The sequence below is a fragment of the Colossoma macropomum genome, unplaced genomic scaffold (assembly GCF_904425465.1).
Source record: "Colossoma macropomum unplaced genomic scaffold, Colossoma_macropomum, whole genome shotgun sequence".
NCBI classification, from domain to species: Eukaryota; Metazoa; Chordata; class Actinopteri; order Characiformes; family Serrasalmidae; genus Colossoma; species Colossoma macropomum.
The window spans coordinates 11112207-11134624 of NW_023494786.1; the positions used below are offsets into that span (position 1 = coordinate 11112207).

The 22418-nt window shown below is 39.6% G+C and overlaps 1 protein-coding gene across 1 annotated transcript in view; it reads left to right on the top strand.

Moving 5' to 3' along the window:
• The window catches only part of LOC118797763, a 32217-nt gene extending 11459 nt beyond the window's left edge, over positions 1 to 20758 (top strand). The window contains exons 5-16 of the mRNA XM_036557031.1: positions 1348 to 1465; positions 1554 to 1685; positions 1770 to 1935; positions 3306 to 3468; positions 3607 to 3795; positions 4246 to 4420; positions 6821 to 6960; positions 8867 to 9171; positions 14788 to 14945; positions 15329 to 15552; positions 17975 to 18311; positions 20289 to 20758. Coding sequence (XP_036412924.1) covers positions 1348 to 1465; positions 1554 to 1685; positions 1770 to 1935; positions 3306 to 3468; positions 3607 to 3795; positions 4246 to 4420; positions 6821 to 6960; positions 8867 to 9171; positions 14788 to 14945; positions 15329 to 15552; positions 17975 to 18311; positions 20289 to 20758 — 2577 coding nt within the window. The remainder of the gene's footprint in view (positions 1 to 1347; positions 1466 to 1553; positions 1686 to 1769; positions 1936 to 3305; positions 3469 to 3606; positions 3796 to 4245; positions 4421 to 6820; positions 6961 to 8866; positions 9172 to 14787; positions 14946 to 15328; positions 15553 to 17974; positions 18312 to 20288) is intronic.
• The last annotated feature ends 1660 nt before the right edge of the window (positions 20759 to 22418 follow it).

Sequence of the window (22418 nt, forward strand, 5' to 3'; positions counted from 1 at the left end):
CAACTTCAGAGGTCTATAAAGGCAAAATCAAAAATGTAAAAAAATCTATTGCAAATGACTAATTACTTCTCTCAGATTGTAATGGAATAGAAGGGAAAATTCAATATTCCTCACATTAAACATCATAGGCCTGTCTCTGATCCTAACAAGACGTTGTCAGTTGTGCTTGATTAAAAGGATAAATTTGGCAAATACTGTTTGAACACCAAGAAACTAGCCAGAAAAAACGGTCCAACAACAGCTGACTTAAAATAAAATCTTTATTATTTATCTTTATAAAAATATTTGCTAGCAATATTTTTCTTCATTTCTTTCTTTTTTCTGTAGTTGTAATGGAATGCAGTTACTGAATACATGTACAAACTATTATATGTAGGTATACAATTACTGATTGTAGCCCATCTCTTCATGCACAATATATCAGCCACAGGGTTGTCCACGAACAGAAAGTGTTTACCATAGGACCACCATTGACCAGATATTCCCAGCACAGCAGTGACACTGAAGTGGTAGTGGTATGTATTTAGGTATTGAGGGTGGCTCAATTGTACAGCAAAAATTTGGTAGGTGTACCTGATTAAATATTCAAAGAGTGTAGATGTAAATGCATATAATCAACTGGCAACTCAATATTATATAAATAAGATTACATTAGTCTTTATGACTGGTGTCAGTTTCTGACCACACAGTGATTCAGATTATGATTCTTTGGGAAGTGATTCAGATTGTCATGAAATCTCATATTTAGCCAGATTACAATTCTTTAGGAAGTGATTTAGATTGTCATGAAATCTCAAATTTCATCACAATTTGAATTAGTAATTGAATTTAGAAATATACTGAATACACAAATGTGAGTAGATCATCTATGTACACACTAGTGGAATACAGACAATACAATACATCAAGATTTTTGTTTTGAGATTCTTTTTTATGTTTGAAAACAGCCCTAGAATTTTATTCTGGCCCAAACACAAATGCAAATTTTATCTAATATTATAGTTTGTAATTAATTGCAACATTCCAACATTGTTGAACCACCACCTTTCAATCGAAGCATCCTGATACATCCATACAAGTTTACACCCCATATCTGTACATATAGTACAATATGTATTGCATACCAACATATGATCACTTCCAAAGAAAGAGAATTATCCATAGACTGTTTGAGTGAGAAGCAACATAAGAAATGTAGTAAGGTTAGGTTCACTGTTGCAGACAATGCAGAGGATTAAAATGGGATATGGTGAGCATCCCAAGGCCCCATTTATCAGCTTAAAGCAAACAAGGCTAGGGTGTCACTCTGACCTATTTGTCTTTGAGGAAGTCATGTTTTTTAAGCAGGTGAGCACGTCAGGAAGTGCGCTGTTATCTGCCCTCAAACGCTGGGACTCCCAAGGGAGGCTGGAGTGTGACTGGCGTCTCGGCTTCTCCAGGCCTGTGTACGTGGTGCAGACTCGGGGTGAGTGACCAGGGTCAAGGGCAGGATGCAGAGAGAATTTACAACCAGTTCTGCATCAACAACCAACCCGCTGTTTATCATGCTCCAGAGGCCGGCTTCTATGGACTCCTCCATTCCATCCCAGCAGAAGTACGGATGTTGATTTTGGAAAGTGGCCAAGTGACCCAAAGCTTTGCCGAGGCCTCCGGCACACACAGCATGGTAGAGGTGGAGTTCAGAGGTAGCTAATTTATCAGCCTGTCGTATCTGTTTAGATCAGAATGCATAACCTGATGGGTGGTTTTAAAGTGAAATCTCTTACCAGGAAACCATACCCACATGGATGTGGATTCTCATTGGTCTACTGCTTCAGCATCAAGAGGAGTCAAGAATGGAGGTTCTGCAGGGGTGATGAACCCAACAGCATGCTTGCATCTTGAAGATATTCTTTTGTTCACTCTGACGTATCAGCACTATCCTCAGTATGATGTGTGAGTAAAGCTACAGTGTATTGCTACAGTGTCGTGAAAATGTATTTGGCCCCTCCTGATCAATTCTGTTTTGAAATATTTGTCACACTTCAAGCAAACTTCACTTGGCCCAGGGTGAAAAAGTAATCGCCTCCTTAGTTACTCATTCAACTGATTAACAAAATTTAATCGATAATTGCGATCAACACAGGCTTGATTCCTGCCAGCCTTGCTGAATCTAAACATCACTTAAATAGAACCTTCCAGCAATGTGAAATAGGCTAAAAGGTCTCAACAAGCAGAACAATGTGTTGTGACCAAAACAAATTCCAGATGAGATGAGAAAGAATATTATTGAAATATATCAGCCTGGAAAGGATTACAAAGCTGTTTCTAAGGCTCTGGGACTCCAGCGAACCACAGTGAGAGTCATTATCTGCAAAAGGAGAAAACCTGGAACAGTGGTGAATTTTCCTAGAAGTGGCCAGCCTACCAAAGTTCCTCCAAGAGCACAGCATCAACACATGCATGAAGTCAAAAAGAACCCAGACAAACTGCAGGCCTGAGATAAGGCCAGCACTCATGATTCCAACATTAGAAAGTGACTGGGTGAAAATGGTATCCATAGGAGAGTTGCAACACGAAAAAGAAAGTGGAACTTTCTTGAAAGACAGGGATCCCGTTACATCTGGTGTAAAGCTAACACAGCATTCCACTAAAAGAACATCATATCCACAGTCAAACAAGGTGGTGGAAGTGTGATGGTGTGGGGCTGCTTTGCTGCTTCAGGGTCTGGGTGACTTGCAATGATTGACAGATCCATGAATTCTGCTTTCTAACAGAAAATCCTGCAGAGGAACGTCTGGCCATCAGTCCGTGACCTGGAAATTAAAGTTTTGGAATGGCCTAGTCAATGTTCTGACCTAAACCCCATTAAGATGCTGGGCAGGACATTACAATGGGCAGTTCTTGCTCAAAACGCCCTCCAATGAATGGCAGAATTAAAGCCATTCTGCTACAAAAGGGTGGAACAAAGCTTCCTCCACAGGGAAGCAAAAGGAAGCGTTAAAGGAAACGTTTGGTTGCAGTAAAGGTGCTGGTAAAGGTGGCCCAATCAGTTTAGGGTGACAGACGCATTTTTGTGTTGTACAATGTTTTCCCTTCAATAAATGAAACTGTCCTTTAAAAACTCTGGTTTGTGCTTCCTCATTTTCTCCTTATCTTAGTTTACATTTTGTATAAAGATCTGAAACCGTTTATTGTGACACATACAAAAACAGACAAAATCAGGAGAGGGCAAATACTTTTTCACAGCACCATAACTCATTCTAGTCCCTTTGGTCGTTTACCCTTCGGAAACTTGAGCAAAGTGTTTCTCCTGTTCTTCGCAGAGAAAACCTGTTCAACACTAACACAGCTTTCGACTGGGGACCCTTCAGACTCTTAGCGCAAGAGATCACATTGGCTCGATCAGCGCGATCCCTGTTTTCTATTAGTTTCAATGAGCCAGGGGTCTATGCTCTCAAACTGAGCAGCAATCAGCACAAACACATGGTATCATTCTCTTTCATTTGAACTCTATCTGAACCCAACCATTTCCCACAAATATATATATATATATATATATATATATATATATATATATATATATATATTTCAGAAACTTAAGGGTTCTTCTTCTCTATTCTCTAGTATGTGAAGGTTTTGCCGGCTGGTGGAGAGTGCTATGACACCGGACCCTTCTTCCCCACTGACCCCCACCACATGACTCGCATGGGAATTGCTCGCCGCCGGCAGCTCTTGCTGCGGCCAGACTGGCTGGTGATCGGAGGGCTTTTAGCTGGAGCTGTAGTCGTGCTGTGCTTGTGTGTTGTCTTACTGGTCAGTTCAGATAAATAATGATTCAGTCACTGTTTTGAGAGGAACAGACAAAGTGGTCAGGAGTTAGTTAAAAGCTTCCTTCAAGTATACATATTCTAACATCAGTGAAATAACGTCTAAAATAGTGGGAACAGTAGCCTAGCTGAAGACAACTTAAATAACAGTTAAAACAGTATGAGGTCAAAAAATTAAGTACTGAGTTCTGTGTAAAACTGAGTACAACCAGCACCTATCAGCATAAAATATAATGTTTTTTAGGTGCTAATCTTTTTTTATCCATTGGTTTCTCTACAGTGAACGATTTGACATCAAACTGCTCTAAATGAGTTTGTTTACGTCTCAACAGTTTAATTATGCAGAAATGTACAAAAATCAGTGGAATTCCCCGTTAAGTAAAAGTTTCTACCCACCTTTTATCAGAAACCATTGATTCCTTTTTCCAACATGCAGATCTTGTTTAAAGAGTATGGCTGGCCAGAGAAGCTGCCCACTCAGCCCAGATACCGGGCTCTGCAGCTCAAGTACAACATGGATGACTACTCGTCGAAGGGTTCCAGGGTTGTGGCTCTGAAAAAGACACACCGAAACCTGCAGGTTGGGATGACAGAGGACTCGATGCAGAGAGGTAACTCATACAAGAAAGAACACACGCCTTTACAAAACTTGTGCCTCATTCAAAAAGAAGTTCAGGCTAAAACACTCTTTATAACATGAGTGTGAAGGGGTGGGCCTAAACTGCTGTAGGCCCAATAGGTAGGTACATGTAAATATGTCGATCTGTGTCAGATTTGGGGGTTAGTTAGAGTGAGTTTTTGTTGGTAACCGCAAAGAAAAAGAGTAGGACTTGAACTGACTGCCTCTCTTTTTCAGTTGCTTTTAAGTAGCTTTTCTGCCTTGTTCAATATTAAAGAGCACTTCGGAGCAGATATTATGGCCTCTCCTGACTTTTCTTCACCATGATGTCACAATACTTTAAGTACATTCTATAGTATCAATGCAGACTTTTTGCTTCAGTATTGTGTCGTCAGCGCAGAAGAAGATGTGGAAAGCAGTGTGTTTGGGAAAAAATCGATCTCTTTTTTGAACAGCACTTCAACAAAGCCAGAGAAATGCCCAGCCCAGCGCTACCCCAACCTGAAACCAGGGAGGGGGTAGCATAGAAGATTGTGGAAGTTGGGCAAACTCACACACAAAGCCCACCCTCTATGGACGCAATTTCACAACCTACAACTACACACTATCTAAGCCACACAACAACAACAGCAACAAAATGTCCAGTTTTAACCTGTTTGTGAGGCTCCTGAGAGCTGCTTTGCATGACCACACCTACTAAGCTCCCCACGGCAGTGCGGCCCATGATGGAGGTCTCAGTATCGATTAATCTTAAACACTAGCTAACAAGCATTAGCTAGCTACTAAATTAGCCAACACACTAGTGTTAGCTGACATTTAGATTTTTTTCACTTTTGTAGAGATGTCCTCATGGTAATTTAATGATAACCTAACAAATCTGTCATTATGTGCTACTGTTTCTTAAGCCATATTCAGACGGGATCCGTTTTACATGAGATGATGGGGTAATGTAATTTTTGCCTGTGTAGTCCTGTCCCAATGTACCATGTCAGTCATTTTTACCGACTGCACACTTTTTACCTTCTGTACAAGGAGCTGTAGAAATAACCTCAGGTTATATTAATCCCATGCAAATTGACATGTCAGTAAAATGCTAACATATTCTTTAGAAAAGGAGCTTTTTCAGTATGCAGGAAGTGTTTGCTTGTGTCCTCTGTGGCTAAAATCAAGCCGAAATGTAAAGTTATTGTACTGTCATGTGTACAACTCAGATCATGTAAATTTACAAGAAAAAAAAAGTTTTTTTAATTTTATGCTGTGAAGTTGACTGCTGTGAATTCCTAATGATGATGCTAATGACACACTGCATTCCCTTAAGACAGAAAGGTAAATGGTTAGAGTAAACAACATTATGGTTAAATTAATTGTTTTAACATCTTTTCTACTCTTTTCTAGAATGAAGGCAGTGCATTATTTGAGTGGCCACTCCCATCTCAGTCACTGATACTGAAATTCCTTTGCAAATTGGTCATAAACATTATAGACATCCTGTGGTAAACTGGCATTACCTTACCATGAAAAAATAATACTGTCCTTTAGAAACAGGCCTTTAGAAATGTTCATATTTTCCAGATAAACTCCAGCAGTGTCTGCCTGACAATGAGAAAGCAAATAAGATCGTTTAACGATGTAGTTTGTCTGAGGATGTTATTATGGTACGCTGTATTAACAATGAATAATTTAAAGTTACCTCTAGTAGTTTGTTCTTAAGGAAGAGCTGTTGGAAACGTTATGCAACCATAAGATCCTAAAATACTTTATTCTTGAGGAATTTTCCATTTTTTAAGGAAACTCTGTGGAGATTACAGAAGACACGCTCGCATAATATAGAATTGTCTGTATTGAGTTGAAGGAAATACAGATAAAACAATGATTTTATAGAGGTGAGAGATTTGTCCTCTCTATTGACTTTATAGAGAATACACAGGTTTTTTGTAATGTTTTCTTATGTGTACTTCAACAAGAAATTCCAGTTCACCTGTAACTTGTTAGCAGACATAAACAGGTATCCAAAGACATGATGTACACCGTGTCCAAAAAAGTATCAAATCTGTCTGTCTTTTGGGATCTATGTTTGCTCTAAACACTGCAAGCAACTTTGTGAACTGCGATGTCTAACTGATAATGCCATCATCCACTATCAGTCAAACCTGAGAGCTTGCTTTGGTAAACTTTCAATGCCATTGTGGCCAAGTCCTGACGGTGTCTTAGCCATTTTCACACAGGTGTATCCTTTTTGACACCTACAGCCATAAACCCCTGTCACTTTGCGCTAGCCTGGATGTGATCCTTTTCGGTTCTATCAGGGAGATTAAGTAGATCTTTATGGAATCTGTTCAGGGATTAACAGCGTATTCTGATGCCTGGATGACTGTCCTCTCTTTGCCCACAGCTGTGGCTCTCATGTCAGATGAATTCTGGGACTATGAGGAGCAGGTGGACCTGGAGGCTTTCAGTTCCAGTACCTTCTACGACATCCTGCTCAGGCACAGTGTGTCAATCACGGCCCGACTCGGGCAGCTCAGAGGAGAGGTGAGCTTCTCACAGTTCCTCCTTCATCTTCCTCAGCTTTCGGTAACGCCCTCCTAAAGTTTAAATGCATCATCCTGTATTGAATGACTTGGTGGAGATGCTTTTATTTAAGCTTAGCCCACAATTAACAGTCTCTCCTGTTTCAGTGTTGACTATGTAATGGTTTTTGAGTGGAGTTGGGTAACAACTGATAACTGTTACTCCCCTCGAGCCACCTGCAGATATTAAGCTGTAAGATGAGCGATGAAGAGAGTATTCCTTTTGTCTGTTTATCCTTCTGAGGTGAACCCACACTGACAAAAGTAATGGATTGAATTGATTTAAATGTGTACTTAATTTCCACCTGAATGAAATCTTATCTATTTATCTATATACACTACATGTCAAAGTTTGTAGACAGCTGCTCATCCAATATTTCTTCTGAAATCTCTTAGAGGGGCTTAATACTAGGTGTTGGATTAGTGCTGTGAAGGTTCGTCCACATTCATCCATAAGGCCATTGGTAAGGTCAGCTACTGATTTTGGATGAGCAGTTTTAGATCACATACATCACTCCCACTCAATGCTGATGAGGATTTAAACCTCTCTAGCTGATGCATGGTGACCTTAGGCTCATGTGCCACTGCTCCACAGCATCCCATTCTATTGCCAGTGCTTTTCCATTGAGATTATACAAGGTGTATGTGTGCAGTTGTTTCAGCAATGTGTGCATCTTTAAGTAGCTGAATTCACTCAGAAGGTCTGGTAGACTAGTAGCCACTAATTGTCTCTTTGGCATGTGCATGGGTGCCTGGGTACTCTTTAACCATTCCAGATGCCAGTATCCAAATACAGAAATCACCCTTTGTATATTCACTACAGTCTATCATGGGAAGTCAGAGAGCACATATACAGGGCAACAATGAATTTAAATGCTATTTAGTTTCAAGAGGGCTATGAAGTGTTAATCGTATTCATGATATTAGTTAGTATTTCAAACTTTGTTGCAATGACATATAAGTGCCTTAATGTGAGCATGTTGTTAAGAATGTGTTGCTGAGGACATATTTGAGAAGCCAGAGGTATTATGGCTATGACTTTGCTAACTGCTTTAGTTGGCTTTATCTAGCACCAAAAACATGAAAAGACATTTCTCTGTTCTCAATGGGCCTCCTTTGACAATATCTTCTAGAGAAATTTCTAGAGAAATTTCCTAAGAAAATGTCTACGTCAGATTCATGATAATTCATGATGTTCTTAAACCACTCAATTGTTCACACCTTTGTTTTTCTGTGTGTTCTAGGTGTTACCAAAAAATCTCACATAAGAAGACACTGGTGAATGTCAGAAACTTTGTGCAAACTTTGTACAATTGCTTGGTGAATGAGGTGTAATGTTACCTTTACAAACTAACATGTTTGGCACATGCATCTGTTTTCTACATGTATTTTTTTATAGAAAACAGACACATCTACCACTGTGTTGATTAACTGCAGTATTATCAGCTCATTAGCTCATCTGAAAAGGCAGCCTTTGTTACTCAGTGTAGAAAACCGATGCATCTCCCACTGTGTTGGTTAGCTGCAGTATTATTAGCTCATTAGCTCATCTGAAAAGGCAGCCTTTGTTACTCAAGAACATGGCTATGTTTGAATAATAAGGCATTATTTCAAGTTAACACCCCTGTAAGCTGTGGATTTTTTATTGTGCTCGCACCAGTGCACAAGTTCACTGTGTTTGTGTATTATTATATGTTTTGTGAGATTATCTGTCCATGGACACTTGAAAATCAATCAGAATGCACTTCCCCACGTTTGGACACTTTTGTACAAATAGTGTATCTTATTCATGTGGAATTGATGCACACATTTGAATGAAGTAAATTCAATGCAATTATGTTTTTATTGCATTGCCTCTGTGTCCACAGGTGAAGCAGCTGTATCAGGGGGTGCTGGGAAAGGTGCAAGGGCTCCACCCTGGCTGGGGGGCAGTGGCAGGGGGCAAGCTGGAGGCTCTGGAGAGGCAAGTGGAGCAAGAGATGGCACGGAGGAAAGCCTTGGGCACCCAGTTGGCCCAGCTGCTTGACAGCCAGCTGCAGATCCTACGGGCTGAGTTAAGACCCCGGCACACAATGCACAGGGCCTTCACAGCGAGCCTCAGAGAATGCTTCAGACTGCTGATGCTACTGTCTGACAACCAGGTCACTTTGTGGGACAAACAGATCCAGCAATGGTAAGTCTGACTTCTTCAGTCACAGAAGATGTACTGATGAAGCAGTACGCAGTGAGAGGCTGTGTGTTACAGTGATTTATTTCAGTTAATGGTTATTGTTAATCGAGTTGTGAAGCAGAGACATTTATGAAACAAAATACAAAACAGAAGTGAAAAGTGCTAAATGAAAAGGTATGCCAATGTTCAGTCCATAATTACATTTATTATTAAGGAAAATCACAGTAAACAGTTCTTTCTTTAAGCAATATAGTTCATTAACAGCAGGATGCAGTTGCTCAGCAGCATTACAGTTAAAGATTATTGCACAAACAATGCAATATCTCCATACCCATCATCCACTGTTAATCTACTCAGTAAATCACAGTCAACAGTGAAAGTTTCCCATTCTAATATGTTCTGCAACAGAAGGCTTATGACTAATGTTGTAATTATTTTAATTGTTTTAAGAATTTGCTTCTTAATATAGAATGCAACTTGTATGGAAATTATTTGTTTGTATATAGAGCAGGGGGTGACATTGCCTATCACCTGGTGTTTCTGGCTACAACATTTCATATTTTGGCCACTAGAAATGGCTAAGAGTCACTGTGCTGCTCAGAATTAGGCACTGTGTCTCTCTTGCCTACAAACGTTAAGGGTCTGCAGGACAGGTGTGAAAAAATTCCACTGAATGTCTGAATGGAGAAGAAAAGAGTTTTAAGAGTGAATCTAAAACAGAAGATGTGAAGTGGCTGTGACGCAAAAGCTGGAGTGTGTGTGAAAGGATGGACAGAAACACCAGTGGATTTTTTAAGATCTGAAGATCTGTAAGAGTGGAGCTCAGTTTTCTTCTTTCTATTAAAAATGAAAGCTTTAAATTCATCTTATCTGATGGTGAGAGTTTTAATGCTCTATCAGGTCTCGCACAGTTGTTAGGAGTCTCATTTTGTCTGTATATTTTGCTTTGTGTTTTTGTGCATGTGAACATACATTTTATTCATGAGTAGACAAACACAGTGATGTGGAAGTGAGCCAAAACACGTGAAAGAATCTTTCAGAAAGTGTTTACAGTGTTCGGTAGGTACACACCAGGGCTGATGTAGGATCAGTTTTTGTGACAGTGACTGTAATAAATAGGAAAGGAATCTGAATCTGAGATTTGTCCTCTTACTCTGAGCTACTTTGTGAATACCAGTACAGGCCAACTGTAAGTCATTATATAAGTACACCATTATTGAATTTAGTTATATGGTATAGTGCTTACTGACCTTTCCTTATCAGAGTTCAGTAGTTTAGTGACTTTGTTTGCAGTTAAGTAAAATCGATCTAGGTGCTAACAATAACACGTGCGATCATTATTGTATTGATTATATGACAGCAGCACATTCAAAGTCTTACCACCAAAAATAGCTAGTACTGGGTCTGATTTAAAGGGTTGCTCTGTGTCAGATAGGGATTGAAAGATTTTGAGTCAATAACTGTTAATGTTTGTGCAACTCCAGACAACATGAACCAACAAGCCTGGTGTTTGTCGACAGTAGTCACATGCTGGGTCAATAGATGGAAACATCCTGGAGAGCTTTAATTTAGAGAGATGCAGTCTGCGCAAAATGCTGAAGGAGAATGAATCTGCTTCTGTGCTCCGTCCCACTGAGTCCCACTGTTCTCTATGATCTCTATTTCTAGGTCCTTCTTCCATGCCACTCTTATTGTAGAGTGGTATTGTATTCAGATTTCACAAATGCATTATGTATAGTATGCACCTCATTTAATGAAGGTGTTGAGTTAAAAGAGTGACTTCATAAGTGAACTACAGACTCATGACAAATTAAAGGAAAAAACTAAGTAAGTGAGTGGAGAAACTAGAATGAGTGCAAAATATAATTAAGCAACATCTTATCATGCTCTGTTGCATGTATAAAAATGGCAAAAAAACAGGCCCATCTTATCAAGATGGCAAGAGGAAAATATCAAAGTGACTCACAAAGACTGCTCAAATAAGGTTACCTCTGCACTTAGATCTATGGGTAGCACCCCAGTAAATAGGGTTGGAAATGGTGGTCAAATTACCATGATGCTTGCACATGACTTGAAAAATGAAAAATAGAAGAGCAGCTGTACCTGAGGTGACTGAGAATGTCAAAGCAGGAGGTGATCAGACTCTGCCAGCAAGACCTGTCCATCCACAACTACATAGAGAGGAATATTATTGTAGGTTTTCAGTGTATAAACTCCTCACAAAAACCAGGCACTGATCTACAGAGATGTGGAGAAAAGTGCTATGGTCAGAGTCACCCTTCACCATACACCAAGAGAACACTTCAGGCTTGAATGCTTGACCCTACAGTGAAGGGGTCTAATGGCTCTGCTATGTTGTGGGGGTCATTTTGCTGACATGGTTTGGGTTCTCATAGAGGGAAGCATCTCAGCAGATAAATTCAAACTCATTCTGACCAATTAGCTTTATCCCATAATAAAACATTTCTATCCTGAATAGACAATGTGCCTTCACAAGGCACAAGGGGTCACTGAATGAAGTGATGAGCATGAAAATTATGGAAATCATATGCTAAGGCCTTTGCAGTCAACACATCTCAAACTAATTGAGCAGCAATGGGAGATGTGTCAGATAGCCGTCTCCACCCCCATCATCAGAACACCAATTGTGGGAATAACTTTTGAAAGAATGGTGGTTCATCCCTCCAGTACAGTTAAAGAAACTTGTATAATCTTTGCCAAGACACATTGTCACTGTTCTGGTGGCATGTGGTGGATGAACACTTTACTTAGGTGTCTCTCTATTACTCTAGGCTTTTTTAGGGTTATTGGTGGTTTTGGATAGCAAATGAAATACTATATTTGTGTTGTAGACATCATGACCTCTGGTTTCTATCACCAGCATTGTAAAGAAACCTGAGTCTGTAAGTTTCTCAACAGTTAAGCTTTCCACAGCAAACCATGCAATGACTCTGTTTACATCTAAATGCTTGAATTTTGCAAAAAAAAATTCTGTAATTCCCTTATAAGGCCTTAACTAATCCCTTAATTTTAAGTGTTTTATGTTTGTATCTCATTCGCTTAATAACATACTCTCTGGGGGTTTGTTGCCAATGGGTCATTGAGTTGAAAATGTGTCGCAACTCATCTGAGGGGCTTGGTCAGTAGTAATGATCAATAGTAATGCTCTTATCTTTGTTTTGGCTTTGCTCATCATTTGAAGTTCTGTGAAAATTGGCAGAAAAACTGCTAGTTCCATGTTTTTTTACCCATGACTTCTCAATATCTGAACAAGTATTAACCAGATGGAGTTTTACACTGGCAAACACATCAGTGCCGTTTAGGAATCTTCTGTTGTTTTCCCTGCTGGGCATAAATCATGCAGTGCAATGCATGGGAGGCAGTACACTAAGGATTACTGTGGACACACATTTGTTCACTGAACATTGCTTCATGAATCATTTCACAAACATTTCCCCATGACCTAAGAGACATTTAAGGGTCATGATTTGGTTATGTCACCTCAGACTGGTCAATAAGGCACATCCATGGGAAACCAAGCTTTTGCTTCCCTGCTTGCCTCTTATCATTGTATCTCGTTGAAAGGGGGTGTGTGATGAACGAGCACCTTGATGTATAGCAGAGTAATGGTGCCTCTGTAAATATTTGAAGAAGTGTTTAGCTGGAAGCAGGAACTTTGAGCTTAGGTGCTCAAAAGACACGAGTACACTCTTCACAGACGCTGCCAAAGGTCTGAATGGCTTTCTGCATATGTAATACATGAATCATCAGCAACAGATATGAGTTCATAACATTATTCAGCTGACAGCTTTTTCTCTGGACTCCCAAAGAGAACACAGTTTCTGTTCGTGGGTTATCATGTAAAAGAAGAACAGGCCAGGGAGTATTCGAGCACCTCGACCTTCTTTGGAGTGTTTGGCTCCTTAAAGAAGTAGATGGTTCTTTTGAAGGGGAATCCCATCAAGTTTTCAAAATGCCTGGTTAATTAAATAAAAATGTTTCATTTATTTTTATATATTTAATCTTTATTTAACCAGGAAATCTTGAGATTAAAATCTCTTTTTTAGGGAGACCTGGCCAGGATAGCACACCATTACCAGTTACAGGAATAATAAAATCAAGCATAACAAAACAGACATATGACAATTTAGATAGAACATTTTAAAAATAGACAGATCCATAATACAGCACACAAAAACAAGCTTAGGAACAGCAGTTGCCCTCGAGTTATTCAGTTTTTATCAAAGCTTTAAACTCACACAGGGCGACAAAATCATTAAGCTGTAGTTCGTTCTAAAGGTTGTTCCATGACCAAGTCGCAAAGTAGGAGAAAGTTGTTCTACCCAGTTCTGAACTAATCTTGGGTACCTTGTAGAGCAGCGGTTAATACGTGATAGAAATTTGCACAGATAAGCAGGGAGTTTACCCAGCAAGACTTAAATAATAAAGATGTACCAATGATGCTGGCTCCTTAAGCTTAATGTCAGCCAAGAAACCAGATCATAATGTAAACAAAGTCATTCAGAGTGTTTTTAATGTAAAATGTATCTTTCTTGAGGAACTTGCTGAGTCAGAATTGCTCTTAATGGTGTTGATCTGAGCCAAATGTCCAAAGCAATTAATGCTCCCAAAGCTTCTTTCCAGGAAGCTACTACAGAAATGGTTACAAATACGCTGCCTGATGCCTGAGACATGTTTTACTGTGGTTTTATAGTCATAAAGATACTGCAGTAACTATACATTGCAGGGTATAATGGCATCCAAAGAAAACTCTGTTTTTAACTTTTTTACTACTTTTTTATCTTTGTTACATCACAACCCCAGCTCCTATCACCACCACTGTAAAGATGTCAGGAGGTTTTTCTACACTGCACCATTTCACATCAAACCACTCCTAATGACTTAATGTTTATATCTCAACAATTGAATTATGCGGTGATATTTGAAAACATTTGCAGATTTCCCCTTTAAAGAATCTTTTTTAGGTTGGATGTGCAAGTGAAAGAACATTTTGTAATGTGTAAAGTTTTTTTTAGGACTGATAACCATTTAGGAATGTTTAGTTTCAAGAGTGCATGCTAAACCTTTTCTTTTTGGGAACTGGAAACTTGAGATTGATCTGTTGGGCTCATTTACAGAGTTTTGGAATGGCTATTTGGGGTGAATGGAGAAGACATCAGAACACATTTGTTCTGCCTTCAGTTTGATATTGTTCACACAACCAGCCAATGATAAAAGCAGTGAAGAATTTTTCTGCTGTTCTTGGAAAGCCCAGTGCAAACCCAGTGCCCAGTGCAAACCCTGATTAGTCTCTTTACTGGATTTGCACAAGGCTGTTATCACCTTCTTTACCATATCTAGGAGATAAGTTAATTGTCTACATATGCATTTATCTTAGCGGATTTTAAAGTCAACTGAAGAGTCATCCCAGTGTAAAGGCTCATTTAAAGAAGTGCAACAAATGACTTTTTCAATCTCTTCTTTAGAAATCTCTGCCTCCAAACTGCCACAACAATATATACAGAAGGTTTCATGAAAATAATACACCTTGTCTGGGTCACAGGTCCTGAGCAGAGCCATGCTTATGTGATAATGTGATTTACATGTTCTGCTGTGCAGTGTTATGGAGCGAGTGGCAGTTCTGACTGAGGAGATGGCAGAGCTGGTGTCAGTGGAGGCCCAGAGGCAAGGGGGCTGGGCTATACTCAAACAGGCCACAGGAGCACAACTACTTTGTCCTGCCTCTGGTACAGTACTCACTAGGGATGACATCATTGGTGAGCCCTTTGCGCTGCATCACTCTCAGCACTCCAGCTATTTCCAGGAGCTTTACCCTACATACATTCTACAATAGGTTTTAACTCATTGTTCTGTTGGATCCCTCTGTTTGGTATATGTATCATAACTAACATGTACATATTCTGTCTATGCAAATGTACTGTGTCTGGCCAATGAACGTCCCCACCTAGTGGTGGCTGAATGTAGAAGAGTGAAAAATAAATTAAAGGGCAGAGGCATTACTATTAGACTGTCCTCAGTTTGGGCTTAATTAGAAATCATGCTTCTTGAAAAAGCCCCAGTACTGCATCATTGCATCATTCACAAGAACCACTGCTCTTTGAGCGTCTCATAGTTTAATGTAGTTGTTTTTCCCATACAGCACCTGATGGCACTGTCAGGGCTTGTGAAGCTGTCCATGTGGACCCCTGCACCGGCCTCATCCAGCCCAACTCGAACACCCACATGCTCCTGGCCAGTGGGCACAGCATGCCCGTGCCTCCCGATTTCTTTCTCCACCCGCAGACTGGCCGGGTGCTGCCTGTGGCCGGGAACGTCAGCTTTGACCCTGCCAGCTCCACTCTGGTGTACACGGCTGATGCTTGTGTGGGTGAGAGACCACACCAGCATGTCATATTCCACTACATGATACACTGACTTCACATAATCACATATGATATCAATCTCAGTACAGCAGTTTTGGGCTTTGATTGTAGATTAGACTAATTTGATTAAAAGGGCTCATTTATAGGCCTTATTGCTAATTTTTTGCTCAAATTTGTGTAAATTAATGAGGTGTATCAGTTGTTTGTATGTCCTGAAGGCACGTGTGCACACATTTTTGGCCTTTTCCGGAGTCCATGGTTGTGGTGTTGCGTACCCGTGTGCATAATTGGATAATTGGAAATTTAAATATTCATAGAAATCAATGAAAAATGCATTATGAAATGCGTTAGAAAGAAGTAGTAAAAGTAGAAAACATACATTAAAATCTTAAAAGCTACTTCCGCTGCTCCAGTATGTTTCAGGCCATGGGCAGTATGTTTATGGAAGGGCATTTCACTCAAATTTGATATTTAAGTTTGTAAGTCACAATAAAAAAATATACAGACATGTCAGGAGACAGTGACTGTGCCACTCAGACTCTTACTAATACTATACTATACATATTTTCACACATATTTTTTGGCAGTAAAGTAAACTTTTTTGTGTTTTAATAAAAATTGTTATGATTTCATTTGTGTGAACAGTTCAAAGCTATGTTTGCTAGTCATGTACTGGCTAGTGTTTTTCATACTTAGTCATACTTAAAATCAGCTACAATTGTCACTGCCAAAACACTCACAACTGAAACATTTGCTAAGGTTTCAGTAGTGTTACGACTGTTTTGGTAGTGACAAAATGGAATGTTCAATCATTTATTTAAAAAAAATAAATATAATTAAGACTTAAGGCACTCCAATCAAAAGGATTTTAGTCTAAAGTCCAAATCAGTTAAAAGTCTAGAGTCTGAAATGGGTTTTGAAGTCTTTAAACCAGTTTGGTAGAGTCATCCATGTATAGCACACACTTGTGGATTTAAGAGCCATAACGTTGACTTGTTCGCAACAAAAAGAAATGTATTTAATTCATTTAATATGTTTGAATATTTGACAAACTTATCTGTACATTTGCGGTCCTAATGAGTGCTTTTGCACTTCATTAAATATTCAAACATCATGTATGTGTGTGCTAAAACAAGACCAAAATCCACAAGGGTGAACTTTGGGATAGACCTGTTTATCATCAGGTTTATCTTCAAGTTTATCATCAGGTTTATCATCAAGTTTATCATCAGGTTTATCAACAGGTTTATCATCAGGTTTATCATCAAGTTTATCATCAGGTTTATCATCAGGTTTATCATCAAGTTTATCATCAAGTTTATCATCAGGTTTATCATCAGTTTATCATCAAGTTTATCATCAAGTTTATCATCAGGTTAGCTGCTGCTGACATGTTGCCAACACTGCATGACGACAGTGATATGCTCATGTGCAGTGAAGTGTGCTGTGTAATTAAAAAAAAGCACATGAATTCTGATCTGACAGTTCTAATTATAGCCCCATGGCCATGGTATCAAGTACCTATCCAATCTAAGACTGCATATAAAATAAGCTCAAATCTGATATGAAAAGATTCGATTTATTGTGTTTATACCATGACAATAAGCAGGAGCCGGATTTATGAAAACTTTTTTTTTATAAAGACAAAGAATGTTCTTAAAAGAAATTAATAAAAAAAATACTTTTTTTTAAATGGTCTCTTAAGATAATCTTAATTATTTCCTTAAGATGTTCTTCATTTACTTAATTTTCTTAGGAAAATGTTAATTTATGTTATTTGCTATGTTGCATTTTACAGCTTCCCATAAATGATGCAAGATAAATTTTGAATTTGTTTTCACTGTTATTTCCGTTATCCACTCAGAGGAGCGAAATGGGAGGAAAAACATCAAACCAAGAGTTTAGAAAAAATTGGCAAAGGAGAACTAGAGGTGATGGTGGAAGAAATTGCCAACAGGAAAAAATCCTTCTTGGAAAGCAACAGACGAGGATGGACAAGAGCAGCAGAGGCAGTGGCCTTGATAAATTTAGACGCTTACCCTGTTAACCTTTACAGCCTAAGACAAGTGTGAGGCTAACGTAAGGTTAAGAAAACATTTAAGAACATAATGTTTTCAAGAATACCACCTGTTCTTAGAATTATTCTTAAAAAATAGTTAAGAAAAAAAATAGGAGTTATATAAATAGGAATTCTTAAGAAAAAAAGATCATTCTTAAGAAGTTAATTTAAGAATAAAACATTTTTGTGAACTTTTTTCTTAAGAATGAAGTTAAGAAAAAAACACACATTCAAGAAGATTTTCTTTCTTAAGACACTTTTGTGAATCTGGCCCCAGATCTGCAATATTTTAGGCAAAAAATATCTGTGCCACTTTTAACCCTTTAATCTAAACGTGGCCTCTGCTCCATGTGTTTGACCTCAGGTGAGGTGGGAAAATGGGAGTCTCCTCTGCTGCCCTTCATTCCCTATCCCTCCATCTCGCCACACTGAGCTCCCTGGACCCTCTAAGCTTAGGGGTCTCCGTGCAGGCCAGAGGCTGGTGTTAGGGGGACCCATGTGTGACTATGACACTGGTGTGCTGGTGCCCATCCTGGCAGTGACCATCCACCCCCAGACGGGTATGGTGTACCCGCTAGGTGGGGTCCACACGTGCCCCATTTCACGTCTTCGACAGCCCATCCAGATTGGCTGTCCCATGCTGGACCCCCGCACAGGAAGCGTGGCACTTATCACAGGGGTCGGTCTGGATCCCCACAAAGGTCAGAATATGTCCCCTTAACTGATTCTGTGCATAAAATGGAATCATGTGTTACATATTCAAGATATATGCAGTAATTATAATGCTGAGGTTTGTAAGAGACTAGAATAGTCAAATGTCAATGATTAATAGAGTCAGCGATTTAAGAGAAGCATGAGAATGTAGAGGAAATGTAGACTGAGAGAAATAAAACAAAAATGAAATGAAACAGTGAAACCTGACACATTTGTAGTGTGTATGCTATTGAATATATGACCTCTAAGAGGAATGTAATCAGAACATGTTTATTAAAGCTGCATAATCTTCTAGATTGCTTTAGTGATTGCATTAATCAGGTAATCAGTGAGCTCAGCGGTTGTCTTCCCAGCTTTAAATTAATCTTACATTAAAGCAGCTGTTGTCATACTCTTTGTCACATAGCAGTATTCGGTCTGTGATATCCCTTAAAAGGCCAGGGCCCACTGGTGGGCCTAAAGTTTTATTATCCCTGTAGTTACTGAATAATAAGCTTTAGTATGTAATAAGCCTGTCTGCCCTGCGATGGACTGTTGACCTGTGTGTTTCCTGCCTTCCTTCCAATGACTGTTGGGATAGGCTCCAGCAACCCTAGCTGGATTAAGGGATTTAAAGGGTCCATATCATGGAAAACAATTTTCTTCACTTTTTTCTTTTCTTTACACAAGACTCTGTGATCGCCTTTGCATTATTGGGGAAGTAGGATCTAGGAGCTGGATTAACATAAGCAGAGCTGATACATATAATGGAGGAACTTAAAGGATTTAGGCGAGGCTTTTTCAGCTGCGAGCAAGACAAAAGAAAGAAAAAAAACATAGCTTTCAGGCGTATGACTTGTTACTTGGCTGACTTTGCATAAGGGAAGCCCTCTCTCTCTCTCTCTCTCTCTCTCTCACTCAGTCTCCAACCACCTACTGCAAGACAGAAGCATGCAAGTAGGCTGACAGCAAATGACACACAGGTGAAAAGCATGGCCTTAATAACCTGCTGGTTCACTGTGACTGGCTGTCTACCCCGCAGGTGGTGCTAGACCACATCCCTGCTGCCACAGAGTCATATGTTAACACTGTTAAAGTTCCGAAAACTTAACAGAAAACCACACAGGCTGTATATAAAAACTCAGCTTGTTTTGGATTCACATTTTTGTGATGTCATAAAACCAATGCAATTGCATATATCTACCCATTCAGCTTTCTGCAGTTTAGTTTAATTCTAAGGAAGCAGTTCTTGAACTTTTTTAGTCCAAAGCCCCCTTTGTGGATTGTAAGTGCCGCTGTGCCCTCCACCCTCTCCCCTTCTTGCCCCCCCCATCCCAGTCATTAACTTTACTCAAAAAATGAAGACCTTTTTAAATCTCATCACAGATGTCTTGTTTAAGTGGGCTCTCGATGGGCACAAATTGGTTGACATTTACATTAAATTATTGTAATGCTTAAAAACATCTGCCATTTTTACACAAGTACCACCTTTTTAGGTATGGCTGAAGAAGATTTTATGAACTGACAAAATTACTAAGTAGAGATACAACTTCTGAAATTTTTCTGTGGCCCACTTGTTGCCCCCAACCTCCAGCCTGTGACACCCCTCCTTCGCAGCCCCACCCTTCAATTGCAGCTCCACCCCCTTTCGTAGCCCCTCCACTCCCTCTCAGCCCTCCTCCCCACCCACAGTCCACCCTCTCCACTCGCAGCACCCAGTTTGAGAACCACTGTTCTAAGGGATAAAGAGAGGCTGTAGAATGTTCATGTATAATTTAGATTTACGACTGTTTGTGATACATAAATCCACACAAGTGTCATAAGTGGACCCCAGAGAAAGATACAGTACAGAAAATGTAGGATATGGGCATTTTTTAACAGGTTCTCTAGCAAGCAGATGAGAAAACACTGACTTTTCCCACATTTCATGATTCATCAGTGCAGTAAGTTGAAGAAGCTGGCTGTTATATTGTTCTATGTTTCAGGCACAGTCCTTCCAGTCGGGGGCCTCTTGTTGGGTGAAAGCTTCATCGAGCCTCTGAGTGGCAGGCTTGTGCGGGTTGGTGGAGGCAGCATCCGTGGGGGAAAGGTGGTGCCCCATGCTGGGGGGTTCCAGGCTCTGCTAGACAGCCAGGCTTTGGGGGCACGGGTGCGGCTAGTGGAGCAGCTGCGGGCCTGCTGTGAGGAATGGAGCGCTGGGACTCTGGAGCTGCACAGTGAAATGAGCAGACTGAGGGCTGCTGCCTCTGACTTGGAGCAGGCCTGGAAGAGTAGCCAGCACTGCATGCTTCAGCTGCTTAGCCGCCTGGAAGCCCAGCAGGAGTGGGCGTGGGGGGTGGCTGAGGACGGCGGCAGTGTAGGTAGGTGGGTACTCAGCACTGTCATGTGGTTGACCAGCGGTGATTCACTTCTGTTTACAATCACAGCATTACTGGGTCCAGCAGAGACAACTTAAAGGTTTCATAGAATGGAAATTTTCCTTTTTGAATGACTTTGTTGTACTGTATAGCATATAAGTTTCAAAAGGTATCATTCACTCCCCCACCTATTCAAGGAGTATTACTTCAGACAGTTTGTAGCACAGTTATTGTAGCAGAACATATAAGAGGAGAATGACACGATGTACTTTTTCTGGCTGTCGGAAACTAAATGTATTATTGCAGCCTTCCTAAGGATACAGAGTTCAGGAAAAAAGAAAAATGGAGACTATAGCCCTTTAAGACTGGTATGTAGTCAATTCTATGACATATTAACTGTAATAATGGGACCACCTCTGATTTATTGTAGCTAATTTAAATGTACTTTTTAAAGAACCTTTATATTACAAATGTTCTTATTACAGTTCTTATCACATTTGAGTGGTCTTGTTTACCAAGAATAGTCATAAGTAATTTGTACCATGACCAGTTTTCCAACCTCTCTTTACCCCTTGCACAAAAACAGACTATTTTGTTTGGGCCTCATTCAGAAAGCAAAAAGGTTGTGCTGTCCTACTGTACACTGAATAAGTAAATATGTATAAATGTGTTGGTTTCCATGACATAAAAAAAGTAAAAATGAATTCAAAATGAGCCACTTTGGCAGCATATAAACAGCATGATCTGGGGAGTGAAAGTTTTTGAAACTTTAAAAGTGTTTCAGGCCTGGGCAACAGGGAGATGTAATTGGATATTGGCAATGATTAAGAAGTAAGCTTATGAGAATGCTTCAAAGGCGATAATTGCTGTGGTAGGAAAGAAAACCCAATGAGAACTAGAGAGGAATGATTTAACAGTTTGCAAAGTAATATTAAATAATATATACATGTAATGCTTTTCTTCCTTCATGGTATTTTTTTAGGCATCTGTAGCCAAATTCAAGAGCGACTTTTAATGACAGGAGAAGCATTTTTTTTCCTGATAAAAAAGCATGTGGACTGAATGTTACTTTGGAACCTGCTCAAATGCTTAAGCTCATGCTGCAGTTTCAAAAGAGTGATAAATTCAGTTTTATGATATGGGATCTTTTAATACAATGAATGACACTCATGAGGATATACAGCAGTTATTCATATAGTGTGGATAACATATTATAAACTAGACTTTATAGACAACTTAAATGCTTAAAGTCATTTGACATGATCAGTAGTTCACCAGTTCTTCTGTCTGATAGACTTTTAACATCAATCGCTGGCTCATATCATTGATCATTTTGTGCCTCTGTTTAATCTCACTTGTAGTATTATGATTTCCATCTGATGTTGCCTTTTGGTTCCTAGAGCTCAGAAGTTTTTTTAGCTTTTCTGCTGCAGTGGTCCTTGGCTTGCTCATTACACGTATCTAAAGAGGTGACATTGACCCTTGTCCATCAAAGATGCATACAGAAGAGCACAGATTTGGCTGTGCATATGAACTCCTCTGTGTTTGATTCATGAAACTTTCGTATGATGGGGTAACAAGCAGAGATTTGAGTGCAAATGATGAATCAGCTTCAGTGCGTGAAATCAAGCGCCAGTCTATCAGCGTGTCATTTACAATTACATGAAGTAACACTAATTCATGCAAATGTTTAGGTAGGGAGGCAATAAAACAATTCTCAGTGGCTCATGAACCAATGGCTGTGCTCATGGGTGGAGT